At 34.8% G+C, this 16,382-nt stretch overlaps 1 protein-coding gene across 1 annotated transcript in view; it reads right to left on the reverse strand.

The window, feature by feature from the left end:
• TBCD (tubulin folding cofactor D) overlaps window positions 1-16,382 on the reverse strand; it is a 522,548-nt gene that overhangs the window by 135,656 nt on the left and 370,510 nt on the right. Inside the window, exons 21-22 of the mRNA XM_044675187.1 lie at window positions 15,221-15,281; window positions 13,157-13,179 (exon numbers count right to left, since the gene is read on the reverse strand). Of these exons, the coding sequence (XP_044531122.1) occupies window positions 13,157-13,179; window positions 15,221-15,281 (84 nt within the window). The remainder of the gene's footprint in view (window positions 1-13,156; window positions 13,180-15,220; window positions 15,282-16,382) is intronic.

Below are 16,382 nucleotides of genomic sequence, written 5' to 3' on the forward strand. Positions count from 1 at the left end.
AAAAAAAAAAAGAGCTGCTATAAATATTTTTGTAGGTATGAGTCTTTTTCCTCCTTGACTTCTTTGGAGTGAACCTAGTAGACATATATCGATAATGAGAGAAATTAAATGCATGGTTTAATTGCTTTAGAAGCAAGAGTTCCAAACTGCTTTCCAGAATGACTGGACCAGTTCATAGCTCTACTAACACTGCATTAATATAACTCTTTTACAGAATTTTAAAGAATTTATAGTTACAAAATATTTACTTGCATTTCTCTGATTTAAATCAATTTTTCATTTGATAGCTATTTTGATTTTGATATTGATAGCTTGGATTTCTTCCTTGGAAAACTGCCTATTTATAAACTTTGACTATCAGATGGGAAATGGAACATATTTTAATAAGTTAGAATCATTTTCCCATACACCTTAAGTAGAAAAACTTGCTGCAAAGACTTTTTGCAGTTTCTGACTGTTCTTCACATTTTTATTTTACAGGTTTTGTTTCTTCAAATTTCTTAATTTATGAAAGCATAATTTACTTCCTATGCACATCTTTATCACTTGTTTCACCAGAAACTCTTTCCCCAGCCATGAAGCTGACAGGTAATTTTTTCCATGCTCCTATAAATTACTCTTTATGTTTTAATCATTATATCCATTTGGAGCCTGACTTATAAACTTGCATACAAAATAAGATGTTGGTCTGTAATTAGTTACTAGGAGACAGCTTCCCAGTTTTTCCAACAGTTTTATTGAATACTGAGCTTCTGTTCCAATAGCCAGAATGTTCAGGTTTATCAAACTATATGCTACTATCTTTATTTACTTCTGCATCTTGTGTACCTATTCTGTTCTACTGAACAACTTATCTATTTCTTGGATTTCCTATGCCAAAATATTTTAATGATTAGGGCTTTATAGTATAGCTTGAGATCTTATACTTCTAGGTTTCTTTAATTTATTTCCTTGACATTCTTGACCTATCTTTCCTTCAGATGAAATTTTTTTAGCTCTATAAAATTTCTCAAGTTTGATTGCTATGGCACTAAGGAAGCAGGTAAATTTTGGTAGTAAAATTTGGTAGTACCATTTTTATTATAATGGCTCAGCCCACCCATAAGTAACTAATATGTTTTCTCCAAATATTTGGATCTGAATTTGTATAAAAAGTTCTTTTGGGAAGGAAGTGGCCTAGCAGTACCAGATTTCAAACTGTACTATAAAGCAGTGGTCATCAAAACAATATGATACTGGTGAAGAGACAGAAAGGAGGACTTGGGGTAAGCGACCTCAGCAAGACAGTCTATGATAAACCCAAAGAACCCAACTTTTGGGACAAAATCCCAATATTTGACAAAAACTGCTAGAAAACTATAACAAGATAAATTCAGAATGGGTGAATGACTTGAATATAAAGGAAGAAACTATAAGTAAATTAGGTGAACACAGAATAGTATACTTGTTAGATCTCTGGGAAAGTAAAGATTTTAAAACCAAGCAAGAGTTTTAAAAAATTACAAAATGTAAAATAAATAAATATGATTACATTAAACTAAAAAGTTTTTGTACAAACAAAACCAATGCTACCAAAATTAGAAGGGAAGCAAAAAATTGGGGAAAAAAATCTTTTTAACAAAAAACTCAGACAAAGGTCTAATTACTCGAATATATAAGAAGCTAAATCAATTGTAGAAAAAAATCAAGCCATTCCCCAATTGATAAATGGGCAAGGGAAATCAAACTATCAACGAATACATGAAAAGTGTTCTAAATCTCTTATAATTAGAGAAATGCAAATCAAAACAACTCTAAGGTACCACCTCACACCTAGTAGACTGGCTAACATGACAGCAAAGGAAAGTGGTGAATGTTGGAGGGGATGTGACAAAATTGGGACATTAATGCATTGCTGGTGGAGTTGTGAATTGATCCAACCATTCTGGATGGCAATTTGGAACTACGCCCAAAGGGCTATCTGTCTTTTGATCCAGCTATAGCACTACTTGGTTTATACCCCAAAGAGATAATAAGGAAAAAGACTTGTACAAAAATATTTATAACTGTGCTCTCTGTGGTGGCAAAAAATTGGAAAACGAGGGGATGTCCTTTGATTGGGGAATGGCTGAAGAAATTGTGGTATCTGTTGGTGATAGAATACTATTGTGCTCAAAGGAATAATGAACTGGAGGAATTCCACGTGAACTGGAATGACCTCCAGGAATTGATGCAGAGTGAAAGAGCAGATCTAGGAGAACATTGTATACAGAGACTGATACCCTGTGGTACAATCAAACCAACAGACTTCTCTACTACCAGCAATGCAATGATCCAGGGCAATTCTGAGGGACTTATGAGAAAGAAAACTAGCCACACTCAGAGGAAGAAGTGTGGGAGTAGAAACACAGAAGAAAAACAACTGCTTGAATACATAGGCTGATGGGGATATTATTGGAGATGTAGACACTAGCTCTAGTCCCTAAACTACCAATAATATGGAATTGGGTTTTAATCAATGATACGTGTAAAAACCCAGTGGAATTGTGAGCTGGGTACAGGGTGTTGGGTGAGGTTTGGGGGAGAGGGAAAGAACATGAAACATGTAACTATGGGGAAATATCCAAAATTTTTAAAAACTGACTTAAAAAAAAGTTCTTTCGGAATTGTATTCATATAGTTCCTCTGTATATCTTGTCAAATATATATTTTAGACTTTTTATATTTATTTTACTTCTTTTTGTTTTTTGGTTTTTTTAAACCCTTGTACTTCGGTGTATTGTCTCATAGGTGGAAGAGTGGTAAGGGTGGGCAATGGGGGTCAAGTGACTTGCCCAGGGTCACACAGCTAGGAAGTGGCTGAGGCCGGGTTTGAACCTAGGACCTCCTGTCTCTAGGCCTGACTCTCACTCCACTGAGCTACCCAGCTGTCCCCCTTTATATTTATTTTAAATGGAAGGTCTATATCTCTTTCTACTGGAATTTGTTAGTAAAATGCAAAAATGTTTGTAATTTGTGAGTTTATTTTATATCCTTCAGCTTACTGAAGTTCTTAATTGTTTTAATTAACTTTTAAGTGACTAAATTCTTATTACCTACAAAAAGTGATAATTTTGTTTCCTCTTTACCTATGTTTACTCTCTTTAATTTCTTTTTCCTGTCTTATTGCTATGGCTATAATTTCTAACACTACAAAGAATAGTAATGGTGAAAATAGACAACCTTGCTTCAGCTCATCTCAATGTGTAGAACAGGCGTACCAAGAAAATGGACCCTTCCACAGAAAATATCAGATTCTCGGAGCCAAGTTCACACTTTATTGAACCTTTCCCTTGGAAGGGAAAGGGAGCATTCCTGCCTGTAGTGAATGTCAAAGTACAGGACAGACAGACTTTATTGTAACCCACACCCCCACCTCCCCCAGAAGGGAGTACCTTTCTAGAGACAGAAAGGTAACACTCCCTGGCTGGATGCCTAGGGGAATGCCTGCATCTACATGTAAAAACACTTTTTTTTATAGTAATCCTGAAGCAAGATTCCCCCCTTCTCTCTTATCCTGGGAAGGCCCACACCCCTTCCCCAGTCATGACCCTTACAACTTGAGCTTGTGATTGAATCCCCAACCCCCATCTCTCTCTGCTAGCTTATCAAAACCAAAACTCGTGATTTTTTTCAGTCTATTCCCAGCTTTGGACAGTGAAGATACATTTGCAGAGAATATGGTATCTGGGAGACCTCCTGTTCTCATTATATCTCTCACTCCTTCCTGGCTTCTCCAGGACTGACTGGCCTTAGAGACTAAAAACAGTAAACGCAACTAAGACACTTAATGTGATGTTACAAAGCTGGGGGACTAGAAGGATGGTGATGCTTGAAGAAACAGGGAAGTTTAGAAAAGGACAGCGTTTGGGGTAAGGGTAATATGTTCAGTTTGGGGCAGGTTGAGTTTCAGATGTCTCTCAAACATCTATTTAGAAATTTTCATAGATAACTGGTAATACAGGAGTGAAGTACAGGTACCAGATATGTAGTTTGGAGAGTCATCTCCATAGAATTGATAAGGTTGGCAAAAGAATAAAAAATAGAAAATAATACAGAACTTTGAGGAGCACCTACAGCTGAGAAGTATAATATGGAATGATGACCCAGCAAGAGAAATGGAGAAATGTAAGTAGGAGGAAAACCAGGAGAAAATAGTGTCTTGAATTCTGTAGTCAATAAAGTCAAATGCAGCAAATGAGTTGAAAAAGATGAGAACTGAGGGTAGAATCTACTTTGTTTGTTTAAAGATCCTTAGTTCTTAACAATGCCTGACACATAAGTGATTCAGAAATTCTCTCTGTCTCTGTCTCTGTCTCTGTCTCTGTCTGTCTGTCTCTCCCATCTATCAGCCTTTGTTTATATTTTCAGCCACCTACCTACATATATATAAATATGAAAAACTGCTTCAAATCACTAATAAGAGAAATACAAATTAAAACTCTTAGTGTTTTATCCTTAATACTCAGCAAATTAGCAAAGATTACAAAATTGAGGTCAAGGACAAAAAAAAGTCACATATAAATCAAAAATATTTACTGCAGCCTTTTGTGGGCTTTATCAAAGCCCAAAAGCCCTTTGTGGGTCTTATCCAAGAAATGGAAATAAAACAGATTTTCATCAACTAGGGAATGGTTTAAAATATCCTAAGAAATAATAAACATGAAGAAATTCAGCAAACCATGAGATTCACATCTACATGTAAACTAAATATAATGTATATAATGACAAAACTGATCACAATTATAATAGTTATAATTTTGCCTGAAGAATAAGTAAAAAATGTTATCTTTCTTCTTTTTATACATGCAGAAGATAAGGGGTGTTGAAGATGACAGATACTGCTAGATTTATTGGTCACTTTTGCTGACCTGTTTTTTCCCACAACTTCCCCTTTTATTTTTAATTACAAAGTGTAGCTAGGGGATGGGAAGGAAGCATGTTCAGAAATAAAGATTATGTAAAAACAAGAGTAAAAAAATAAGTTTCAGAAGCACTATAAAATCAATCAAGTCTAGATGTTAGGTTTAATATGCTAAGTGTTGGGAATACAAACACCAAAACCCAAAATTGCTTCTCTAAAAGAACTCAGTTATATTAGATGTGATATAATACATGAGGTAATATAATGTAATGAAATACAATACAAGGAAAGTTGGGTAGTGCAGCAGATAAAAAGTATCAGGCCTGAAATCAGGAAGACCTGAGTTGAAATCAGGCCTCAAACACTTCCTAGTTGATCCTCACTTAACCTTGTTTGCCTCAGTTTCCTTATCTGTTAAACAAGTTGGAAAAGAAAATGGCAAACCACTGAGAATTTTTACCACAAAAAAATCCAAATGGGGTCACAAAGAATTGGACATGACCAAAAATAAGTAAATAACAGCAAAATGTAATACAATGTAACATAACATGTATAATAGTGTAATATAAAATACTATAATGATCTTCCATAGTATAAGGTAGCACAATATAACATAACATAATGGAATATAATATAAAATATTAATACAAAGTAGCTAAATACAAGGAAGTTAAGGAAGGATGCTACATACTAAGCAGATGAGATAAGAAAAGGTTTCATGGAGGAGGTGAAAGTAACTATTTAAGCAACAAGCATTTAGTAAACACTTAATATTTTCAAGAAACTGTGCTAGAAGAGGACCATTATAGCAGAGGATTGTAAGAGGACGATGTGTTTTCCAGAGTAAGACTGTAGATGGAGTTGAAGCCAGTAAAGTTATGAATACCACGAGCAAAGAAATTGAGGTTGCTTGGCCCGGGCCTCTTCCTCAAATGAAAACCATAGGAGGAACTCACCAATAATAAAAAGGGGCTCGCACATGTCTAAGGTATATTCCAAGGTAAGAAAGATTCAAGGAATTAATGAGTGTTTCGGGATGAGAATGTAGATAAGACATGATGTTAAAGCCTAGGTGGGGGAAAGTGCTACATTGGTTGAGTCTTGAGGAAATAAGAAGGGAATTTATTTTAGGCATAAAGAATGACCAGAGCTAAGGCATGCTAGTAATAATAAGAAACAGAAGACCAATTTGGTTTTTCTGTATTGAAAAATCAAAAGATGGAATTTAGGAGGAGAGGCTCCTAGAAGAAACAGAAAGTGTTAGAATTTACTGAGTAGATGCATATAGGCAATGTGACTAAGGAAAATCATTGTGGGAGCTGGCAGAAAGGTTGAATTTGAACTCAGGTCTTCCTGAATCTAACACCATTCTCTAGCCATCATGAAATACTGTTCTTTGTGTTTAATGAGAAGAAGTTATAAAGGAAAAAATATATACATTTCTCAGCTTTTAACTCTTCTTCAGGCCAGGTAGTATTTGGAAAGATAGAATGAGATTTTAGGAGTAAAGCTAAAGAGTTTAGTTAAAAAGGTCTCACCAGCACTTGCCATAAAGTCTACTTATTTTATTATCAACAAAATGCATCAGCTTCTTACATGTTTCTTTTTTAAAGACAGTGATCAAGAAGATCAATCTCCTCACGGTAACATGACTATTTCAAAGTGCTGCTTCTTTTCATGGATAGTTTTTTAAAAGCATAACCGTTCTTTAAAATTATGATTTTTATACTACTCACCACAATATGAATATCTTCTATTTATTCCTCTATAAACTAAAACAACTCACAATTTTTACAAGAAGCAAACTGTACTCTTTATCTTGAAGAAAAGTATTAAGTGAAGAGTTTCAGTGCTGTACTTGAACTTGGGACTGTGCCATCACAAGCAATAAAGCTTAACATTTACTCAAGTGTCAAAAGCTATTCAATTTGGAAGCTTTCCAGAAGGCCAAGAGCTTCTGCTGACATGCAGTATTCAGCTTTTATATTAGTTTTGAGTTAATGGTAATTTAAGCTTTCTCAATATAATGTCAACAACTAATCTGGCTATTATTCCCTATGCCCAAAGCAAGAGTTCCATTTTTCACAATTTCCTCCCTAGTCCCCAAACAACAGAAAATATTACCTTGATTTCCAACTCTGCTTCACATGCCATCATCAAAAGCATTTAGAATTTCTACTGTGTACAGATACTCTGCAATACTATTTAGCTAAACTGGCTGATTCTCTTCTGACTTCAAGTAATATTACTAGAAAACTTTTCCCTCTTGGCTGTCACAAGATTCATGGCATAATCTGACCTTGTTTTGTTTTTTAACTAAGAACACTATATCTCCAAAAGAATTGAAAATTATACTGTTCTCAAGGGGGGAACGTTTGTAATCAAGAGAATGTTAATGGTTTAACTCAAAAGGAAGAATTTTGAATGGATATTAAGTTTCAAATCTGGTAGCTATAGTAATGGGACAGCTATCTGGCTCAGTGGATACAGCACTAGGCCTAGAATTAGGAAAGCCTGAATTCAAATTTGACTTTAGACATTTACTAGCTGTATGACCCTGAGCAAGTCATTTAACCTTTGTTTGCTTTAATCCCCTGGAGAAGGAGATGACAAACCACCCTAGTATCTTTACCAAGAAAACTCCTTGACCAGTATGATCCACAAAGTCAAGAAGAGTCAAGACATGATTGAATAACAACAAACTAAAGTAGAATCATTTAGATTTATTGCCTTAATCAAAAGCTTAAATAAGTATAGCCCCTGGCCTGATGAGCTGGCAATTGTCAAAAAATAAAATAAAATTTCCTTTGACTCTTAACAGCCTCAAAGTAGGGCTACAATAGTAAATTTTGTGCAAGTGTGAAAGAATATGTCTACCTGGCTTTCAAACTGTTGAGAATTAAAACTCTTTTAAAGGTTAAAAACACACAGAGACCATGGAACCATAAAATTTTACTTTTTTTTTTTTTTAACTTATAATTAGAGATAAGATGTCTGGTTTGGATAAAAAAGGCTGCATTTCCCCCCATGTTCATTTAATGAGTATTCTAGGAAAAGAACTTTAGTTTTTCTGCTTCTAATCATTCCACCTGTGCAGCAAACCAAACTATGCTATCACTCTCACCCCCCCAAAACAAAATATCATAGGAGGTCATTGAGAAGAGTAAATTAATAAATAAACTGGCATTCTGGAAAAATGGAATTAACACTTGTGCACAGAAATCAGCTACTGGAAGAAACTGAAAATAATAACCAAAATCTCATACAAGAAGCTACGAATTCTGGCCTTTAACTGCTGTTGTAACTTCAGTTCTATTATAAAGATTACTATAAGCCTTTGCTTATAATTATCATATGAAAGCAAGTGGGTCCTACTAACTACTATATGGCTAAGAGGCAAGAGTCTGACAAGCTAGTTTTACAATATCATTAAGAAGTTAATTCCATTCTAGCCAATTCCATATTAAGCTTTCTTGGGAGATAAGTAACAAGTATAGAATAACTGCAAACAATTCTCATAGGCTTAATAACACTGCTGCTTTTAGGGAAGACATAGCATGAACAAAATGCTTTTCTGTGAGTATCCAAATACATCTCCAGACTACATATGCAGTTATAGTTTTATGTAAGCTGTCCAGAATCGGCTTTTATTTCTTTTTTGTTCTAAAACAACATAAAGCAAAACTGGAAGGAAAAAAAAAGAGACCACACATAAAGTTTGGTTTCCTACATTACTACTGGATCTCACTAGTATTATTAGGATATCAAAAAGCCATCACTGAAATGAAAACCATAGACATCATAAGTATGAGATGACTCATCACTAAACAAGTTCAACTTGTTCTGCAGATTGCTTGCTGGGAAAACTAAGCCAAAACAAATAGTTAGCTTGTTTTTTTAATTATTTTTAACTGGTAGTTAATTACTATACTAAGATTTAAAGACATTCTGTTGGAGAAAAGTTAGCTATATTTATAGTTTTGCTTAAGTTATTTATTATCTTTTTCATCCCAAAGTGTAAGAGTATAAAGCATGAGATCATAAAAACTATTTAATAGTGATCCAAATTAAAAATTTAGCTATCATGAGAGCACTTAACAGTTAGTATATAATATCAGCATAAGTAAGAGTTGCATTTCATGGAAGAAAAAAACAACTAGGAAGCATTCTCCCTTGGTGTGCTAATAAATTTCACTTCCTTTCAATCTGGCTACTCACTTTATTTGACCTTATACTTTTATAAATCTACTGTGGATGAAATATGCCCTGGGGGGCCCACTCCCATCTGATTGAGAAAATCCCTACCAATCTAAAAGAAATTAACAAATAACAAGATGTGGTGAGTCTAGGATAGTTAAATTAAGACAAACACTGTGACAAAAGTTCCAATAGTTTCTTCTAATTAATGCAAATATACTTTAATTAGGAAGGTTAATCAAAAAATCTACATCATATGCAGAATGCCAAATAAAAAGGATTTTGTTCTAGTAGGATAAAAAAATAGACATTTGAAATTGAGGACCTACTGCCTCTATCCTGAAACTCAAGTTTTTAGATAAAATAAAGGCACTCAATCATAGTAAGCCATTCATATTTTCATAATGGTTTATAGTTTATAAATTTTCTTATATATATTGATAACATATGTGATAATGAGATTAAGTCTACACTGCCCATCTTTAGATTTAGTCACCAAAGGTGAGAACACCTCTAATTCTGGGAAGTCCATAACCCACATGTGCTAGAGTGGATGACAAATCAGAATCAACTGACTGCCCCCTAGGCAGTACTATGAGAATTGTCTATTGTGATTGGACATGCAAATTAAGAGGGAGGCACAGGAAGTGATGAATAAATGACCCCTTTAAAAGGAGAAGGCTCTCAGTCAGCTGGGGTCTTTGGTGGAAGAGAGCATCTGGAGAAGGACCTTTTCTGGTTCATGGAGGAGTGTTAGAATGCTGAGACTCTGGTGGGACCTCTGACTGCTTCCCTTTGAATTGTCACGTGGGTAAGTTAGGCTGACTCTCTCTTCTGTTTCTGGAGGCTCTACCCTCAGGGAGGCCTCTCTTGCCTCTCTAATTGTAAAAGGCCTTGTGGCTAGAAGCCTTGTTTAATTAATCTCTGTGCCACTCTGCTGGGGCCTCTAAATTCCTACCTGGTTCAGGCCTCTGGTCCGGGCCAGAGTTTCTCTCTCTCAATTTTCCTACCTTCAAACTTCCTAATTGTAAATAAATTACCATAAAAGTCAATTTTGACTTGAGATTATTCTTAATTGAGGATTGATAATAGTTCAATCCTCTGGCGACCATCTTTTAATATATTGAACCCATAAAACCCCTTTTTCACCCTTACACATAATGGTGAGGTATGTAGTGAAAATAGTACCTCCATTTTGTGGACAAGGAAATTAAAGTTTCAAGGATTAGAATTTGTGTCTCATTAGTGTTCTTTCTCTAATGCCATGCAAGCATGCCAAAACAATCAATACTTATATTAAGTACAAAGCAAAGTTGATCTTAATTTCTAAGCGTGCATAAAGAGATAGTCCTAAAGTGTGCTGGACTACTATGTTCAGTATAATAAACACTAGTATTGTACTATTACCACTTACTCAAAGGCCAGGCAAGAAGGATAGAGATCATTATTCCCTTTCTTTATCCTGAAAGGTATCCTATGAATTCTTTTCTTTTTATTTTTTGCCACTTTTTAAAAATCCTTATCTTCTTTGTATGGATTCTAAGACAGAGGAGCAGTATAGATTAGGCCAGTGATGGGCAAACTACAGCCTGTGGGCGAGATGTGGCCCCCTGAAATTTCTATCCAGCAGCACTGACATTATTCCTAATCTGACAAATACAATGAGAAGGATACAATACAATGAAACTTCAAAAGAGTTGCCTTAGAAACAGACTGACAGATGAGCATTTCCTTTCCTTTGCCCATCACTGGTAGGCAAATGAGATTAAGTGACTTGTCTCATAGAGCTAGGAAGTATCTAAAGCCAAATTTGAACTCCAAGTTCTCCCAATTCTGGGTCTAGTACTATATCCACTGTGCTACCTAGAATTTACCCTCTGTAAATTCTTAAAAAAAAAATTTGTTGAGATTTATTTTTATACCACCTATTTATTGTTTAAAAAAAAGAGAGAAAAGCAATTCAGCAAAACTAACCAACATATCTAGTCATGCACCATATGCAGAGTTCATACTCATAGTGCCTAACCTATGGGAAAGAAGTAGAGAAGGTGTTCTTTCCATTCATATTGTTGTTTTCCTGGTTCTGCTTAATTCTTTCTGTTTGCATCAGTTATGGTACAGTAATATTACATTCTGTTATAATGAATTTCTGGGACAAGATGGATACCACTTTGAGTGACAAGACTGTCAGTTGGAGACCTCGGAATGTACCCAGGTGCCGTGAGCCAGGGCCAAAAGTCAGTTGGAGCCCACCCTATAAATACCCATCATGCACAGCACAAGATAGCTCATTCTGGAGCAATCTTCGGTGGCAGGTGGTTCAAGAGAGGGAGGGTGGACTCTATATCTGCAATTCAACTTACTTGCCTGAAAGACCTAGAGAGCTATTATATATCTACCATCAATAGAGCTGAGAGAGAGAGCAGTACCACTGTCATTCAAGAAGACCAACAGCCTTCCCTATTCTTTGGCTTGGCTCTAGCCAAGTCAAGCCAGAGTTAGTGAGAGGGTGAAGAATATCCAGTCTCTATCTGATCCAGCAACCTCTAAAGCTTTGATCAACTCCTTAGATAATTAGCAATAGCATTCCCAAATCCTCTATCCTTTTCCTTGTTCCTAACCCATTTAAGCCAGAATTAAATACAGTTGTTTGGTACCAAGTCAAAGATTGAAGTACCTTTCCTGAGTGGTGAATATATCTAACGCCATTAGGAAGGGGAAGATAGTCATGCAGTCAGACTTGGAGTGTTATCTGATCAGCTCATTAATAGCCCATATCAACATTCAAACCAACCTCAAGTTGAGGAACTAGAGAAGTTGACAAAACACACAACTTCTCAGTTGTTCCCTGCCTGGGCAACTGTTGAAAGGAGACAGTTTGGCAGGCTCAGTCCAGCAGAGCCTGCCACATGGGAGAGGCATAGCTCTTCTATTAGTAGCACTCACACAGAGGTCAGTGTGTGGGTGGGTGTCCTCTCATCCCCATCCTTTTTTAACAATTCATATGTCCAATTAATTTAGCTATTAGTCAAAGGTCATCTATTTTATAATCAGTTCTTTCTATTAAATGCTACTATAAATATTTCTGTGAATGAGACACTTCTTGTTGTTATTGATCTCTTTAGGGTATATGCCAACAGTGGAATCTCTAGATCGAAGGATATAGACATTTTAGTCACTTTCTTCAAATAATTTAGAATTACTTTCCATAAGGGATAAACCAATTAAGAGCTCCAACAAAAGTGAAATATTGTACCCATCATTGTACAACTACTCTAGTACTTAAAATTACTACTACCTTTTTTCATTCTTGTCAAATTTCTGAAGTGAGATAAAACTTCAGAGCTATCTTGATTTGAAGTGTTCTTACTATCAGTGATATGGGGTATTTTTATATGGTTGTTATTAATTTACAATCCTTCATTGGAGAATTGTTTGTTCATATCTTTACTCATCTGCTTCTTAAATTCAATTTTTTTCAAATCTGTATTGGTAAGATTAAATTGAATTTGGGAGCTAAGTGAGCACAGATCATGTAATGGTTTTCTCTTTTTCTCATATATATATTACATAACTTCACTATCCCACACACCTCAATTGTACTCCTTCCTTACCTTTGCATTAGCATGTCTCTCTTTCTTTAAGTCACAGTTGAAGCAATATCTTATGCATGAAGCCTTTCTGAACCTCTGAACTACTGCTGCTATCCCTCCCAAACTACAGTGTATTTTACTACTTTCATTCTATTTTGATGTTGTATATGTTTTTATAAATACATTTTTCCTAATCTCTGGGTACAGTTTTAAGTTTTAATAGTTACTAAATAACTTTAAAATATATGTAAAATCCTCAATATTAGAATGCAAGCTTTTTGCAAGGAAAGGTTCTATCATTTTATGTACTTGTAAACAAAGCAAGAAAGTAAGTGCTTAATACATGCTTGTTGCTGGCTTGAATGAAAAATTTAAAGAACCAGAGTTCAGAATCTTACCCAATAAAATATAGAGAAAACAGAATTTGAATCCTTCTATTAAAAAACAGAAGAGCAATCAGAACTATTTTTAATGCCCTCCTTACCTGTACAGTTGACGATCATAAAGCTAAAAATAAATGATGGAAAATATTTTAGTTTTTAAACAAATAAAATTGTATTTGTTGCTTTGCATCACAATAGAAAATTCAAAGAAGAAGAAAATGTAAAAAGTCACAAAATTAATGCAGTTTTTGGAGTTTTTCTGGCTATGGAAAGATGATGATGCCTACTTGAATTTACATAATGCCATTTATTCTAAAACTTCAAAGTACTTATCTTCATGATATTCTTGACAAGTCTGAGAACCTAGGTCAGGTCCTACCTCTGGGCTACTACCTATACTGCTTGGGGTAGTCATCTCATCATTCTGAAGCTCTCTTTCTTTATCTATAAAAATCAAACAGCTAAAGTAGATGTCCTATATAAAGTCCCTTCTAATGATAAACCTATATGAAACCCTAAGTACTATCTACAATTTGTAAAAGATTAAATTAAGGGACACAAAAATAAAAGTTAGTCTAAGATCACAAAGTTTTTCAGTTATAAAGCCAGAATATGAACTCAAGAAATGACAGTGCACAGCAATATCATAAATAAGCTTTTACTAGGAGTGAAAAAATAATAAGACAAAAAAACCTCTGAATTTTTTTCTCCTCTGTGTATAAGATCACCATAATCTCTTGTCATCCAAAAATGAAAACATTAATTATTCTGCTCCAGAATTTTCTCTCAAATTCATTTTGACAAATTTAGCCCAGCATTAAAAAGGTCCTCCAAAATCTCTCATTTATCTTTTGGCCTTGATTTAATAGTATTTTCCCCCAAAACATTCTATATTCCAATTAAATGAATTATTTAGCATTTCCTTTTCCTGTCATCATCATCTTCATCCAGTTTCTCTCCCTTTCTACTCCACTCCCAACACTTCCAGCAAATATTCTAATTCTTCCCTTTCTTAGAAAATCACTTCCTTTATGCAAATCTTCCTAATTTTCCATGCTAAAAGTTGTCATCTCCTCAAAATTCTCGTTAACATGACTTCTTTTCACTTAATTTCTTACTACTTTTCTATTTATCTGTTTTCAAGAAGATAACTCCCCTTCTGGATTCTAAACTTCTTAAAGGCAAAGACTCCTTGGTTGATTTCATAATTCTTCCCTATCCTCTAATATAATATACATGCTTAATAAATGCTTGATAAATTTAACTGAATATTCAAAAGCTATGATTAGAACTAATGAATATCTGTTCATTTTTAACTCAAATACATTTTAAAATAGTAAAACAAATATACTTTAAGCCTCCTGAATGTAAGTGAAATGAATGGAGGTAAGTATTATGATAATTAAACTCTGAAGATTGCTGAATAATACCAGTAATGTTTAATTACGCATGTAATGTTGAGTCCTGTGATTTTAGGTTAAATCTGAACATCTGAATTATTATATAATTATTATCATCATCATCACTACTACCACAATTACTACTTGTTTTGTATTATTGGACAGCTAGATAGCTCAGTGGCTTAGAGCTCTGAACCTGTAGTGCAGAAAATCTGAGTTTAAATCTGGCCTTAGACACTTATTTGCTATATGACTGTTAATCTCTGTGTCAATTTCCTCATCTGTAAAATGGGTCTAACTACTTACCTCTCAACATTCTTAAGATAAGATGAGAGCATATTTGTAAAGCATTTTGCAAATCTTAAAGTACTATATGAATATTAGGCATTATTAGTGACACTAAAACTTGGATAGATTTAGAATGTTCAAAATAATTTTAAGGTAATACCATTATCATCATCAAATATAACTCTTGTCTATCTAATAGCTGCAAAAGAATTAAGTTTCTTAACTCTTGCAGTAGAAAGAACTTTAATTCCTTCAATAATTATTAATAATCAAAGAATGAAAGGGATGAACCTTTCAGTTGTTAACTTCTATCACTTTAAATAATGAAAGATACAAAAGACTTGAGAGTTCCATAAAAAGAGGGAAGAGTTTCTCTTTGAAAGATCCTGAAGTAAATGGAAGCAAGAAATAGTTTCTATAAAAATGTAGATATTCACAGCATGATACTGTTTTGAATAAACAAATATGGATACAAACCTGCTGATGGATCTGTTTAAGTCCTTCCAATGACTTTTGATCCAAATAATCTGTAATTGGCCTGTGAAATTATAAAGATAAAAACTTCATACAGAGTAAATTATAATTATCAAATTAGATAGCATAATAATGAAAAAAAAAACACAGGTTAAAAAGAACCAATTCCCAGTTGACTATAAGAGACTGAAAAAGAAATTTTTGCTAAGGAATGAAATTACAATGGGAAATGAAGAAACTGGGGCATTAGTCAGAAATAGAGGCAAAGGAAGGGGCCTAACATAATCTACCCCATCTAGATTAGCAATGGCAATGGAACCAACATTCAAACTATAAAGGGAACACAACTAACTTGCCCAAATAAAAAATTCTAAATTCAGTACAACTCAGCCTCCCTATGTGACTGGAAGAAAGAAATGATGCAAAAGATAAAAAAAATTAAATGAAAGTTCAAAAGAAAAAAAAAAAGAATATATATCTTAGAACAGAATAGAATAGTTGAACAGAGAAACTAGAAATACTAAAATGAATAATGGAATCCCTGAGAACCAGAATAAAACAAAGAGAATTAAATTATTACAGGAGGTAATAAGATATATTAGAATAAAGTAGAAATAGAAGAAAATGTAAGGATCTACCATCAAAGAAAAACTTACCTGGACAAAGAGAATTACTTTAAAAGAATCACATGATTCCCTTAAACAGTGATAGCGAATCTTTTAGAAATGGAGTACCAGACCCTACCCCAAGACCAAGTGCCATGCCCACATGCCCCCAGAGACAACATGCCAACCAAGTGCCAGGCACACCTTGCCCCCCCCCCCCCTTATCCCATACAGGGGAGAGAAAAAGCACTCCCATTGAGCTGCTGGACAGAGGAGTGGGTGAAGTGAGGAATGTCCTCAGCTAGTGTAGACGGGGGAGGGAAGTGGCCCAAGTTTTCCACTTCCCTCCATCTCTGAAGCCTGTGAGCTGCCCACATTACCCTCTGTGCACTCCCATTGGGTTGCTGGGCAGAAAGGCAAGTGCTGTGAAAAAATATTACCAGGTATGATGGAGATGGGGAGGGGGAGCAGCTCTGCCCGAGTCCCTCTGCTTTTCTAGTAACCAACTCTTGGGAGGAGGTTTGGGGGGGGGGCACGTGCTCACAGAGATTACTCTGTGT

Source organism: Gracilinanus agilis, chromosome 4 (assembly GCF_016433145.1).
Source record: "Gracilinanus agilis isolate LMUSP501 chromosome 4, AgileGrace, whole genome shotgun sequence".
Classification (NCBI taxonomy): Eukaryota; Metazoa; Chordata; class Mammalia; order Didelphimorphia; family Didelphidae; genus Gracilinanus; species Gracilinanus agilis.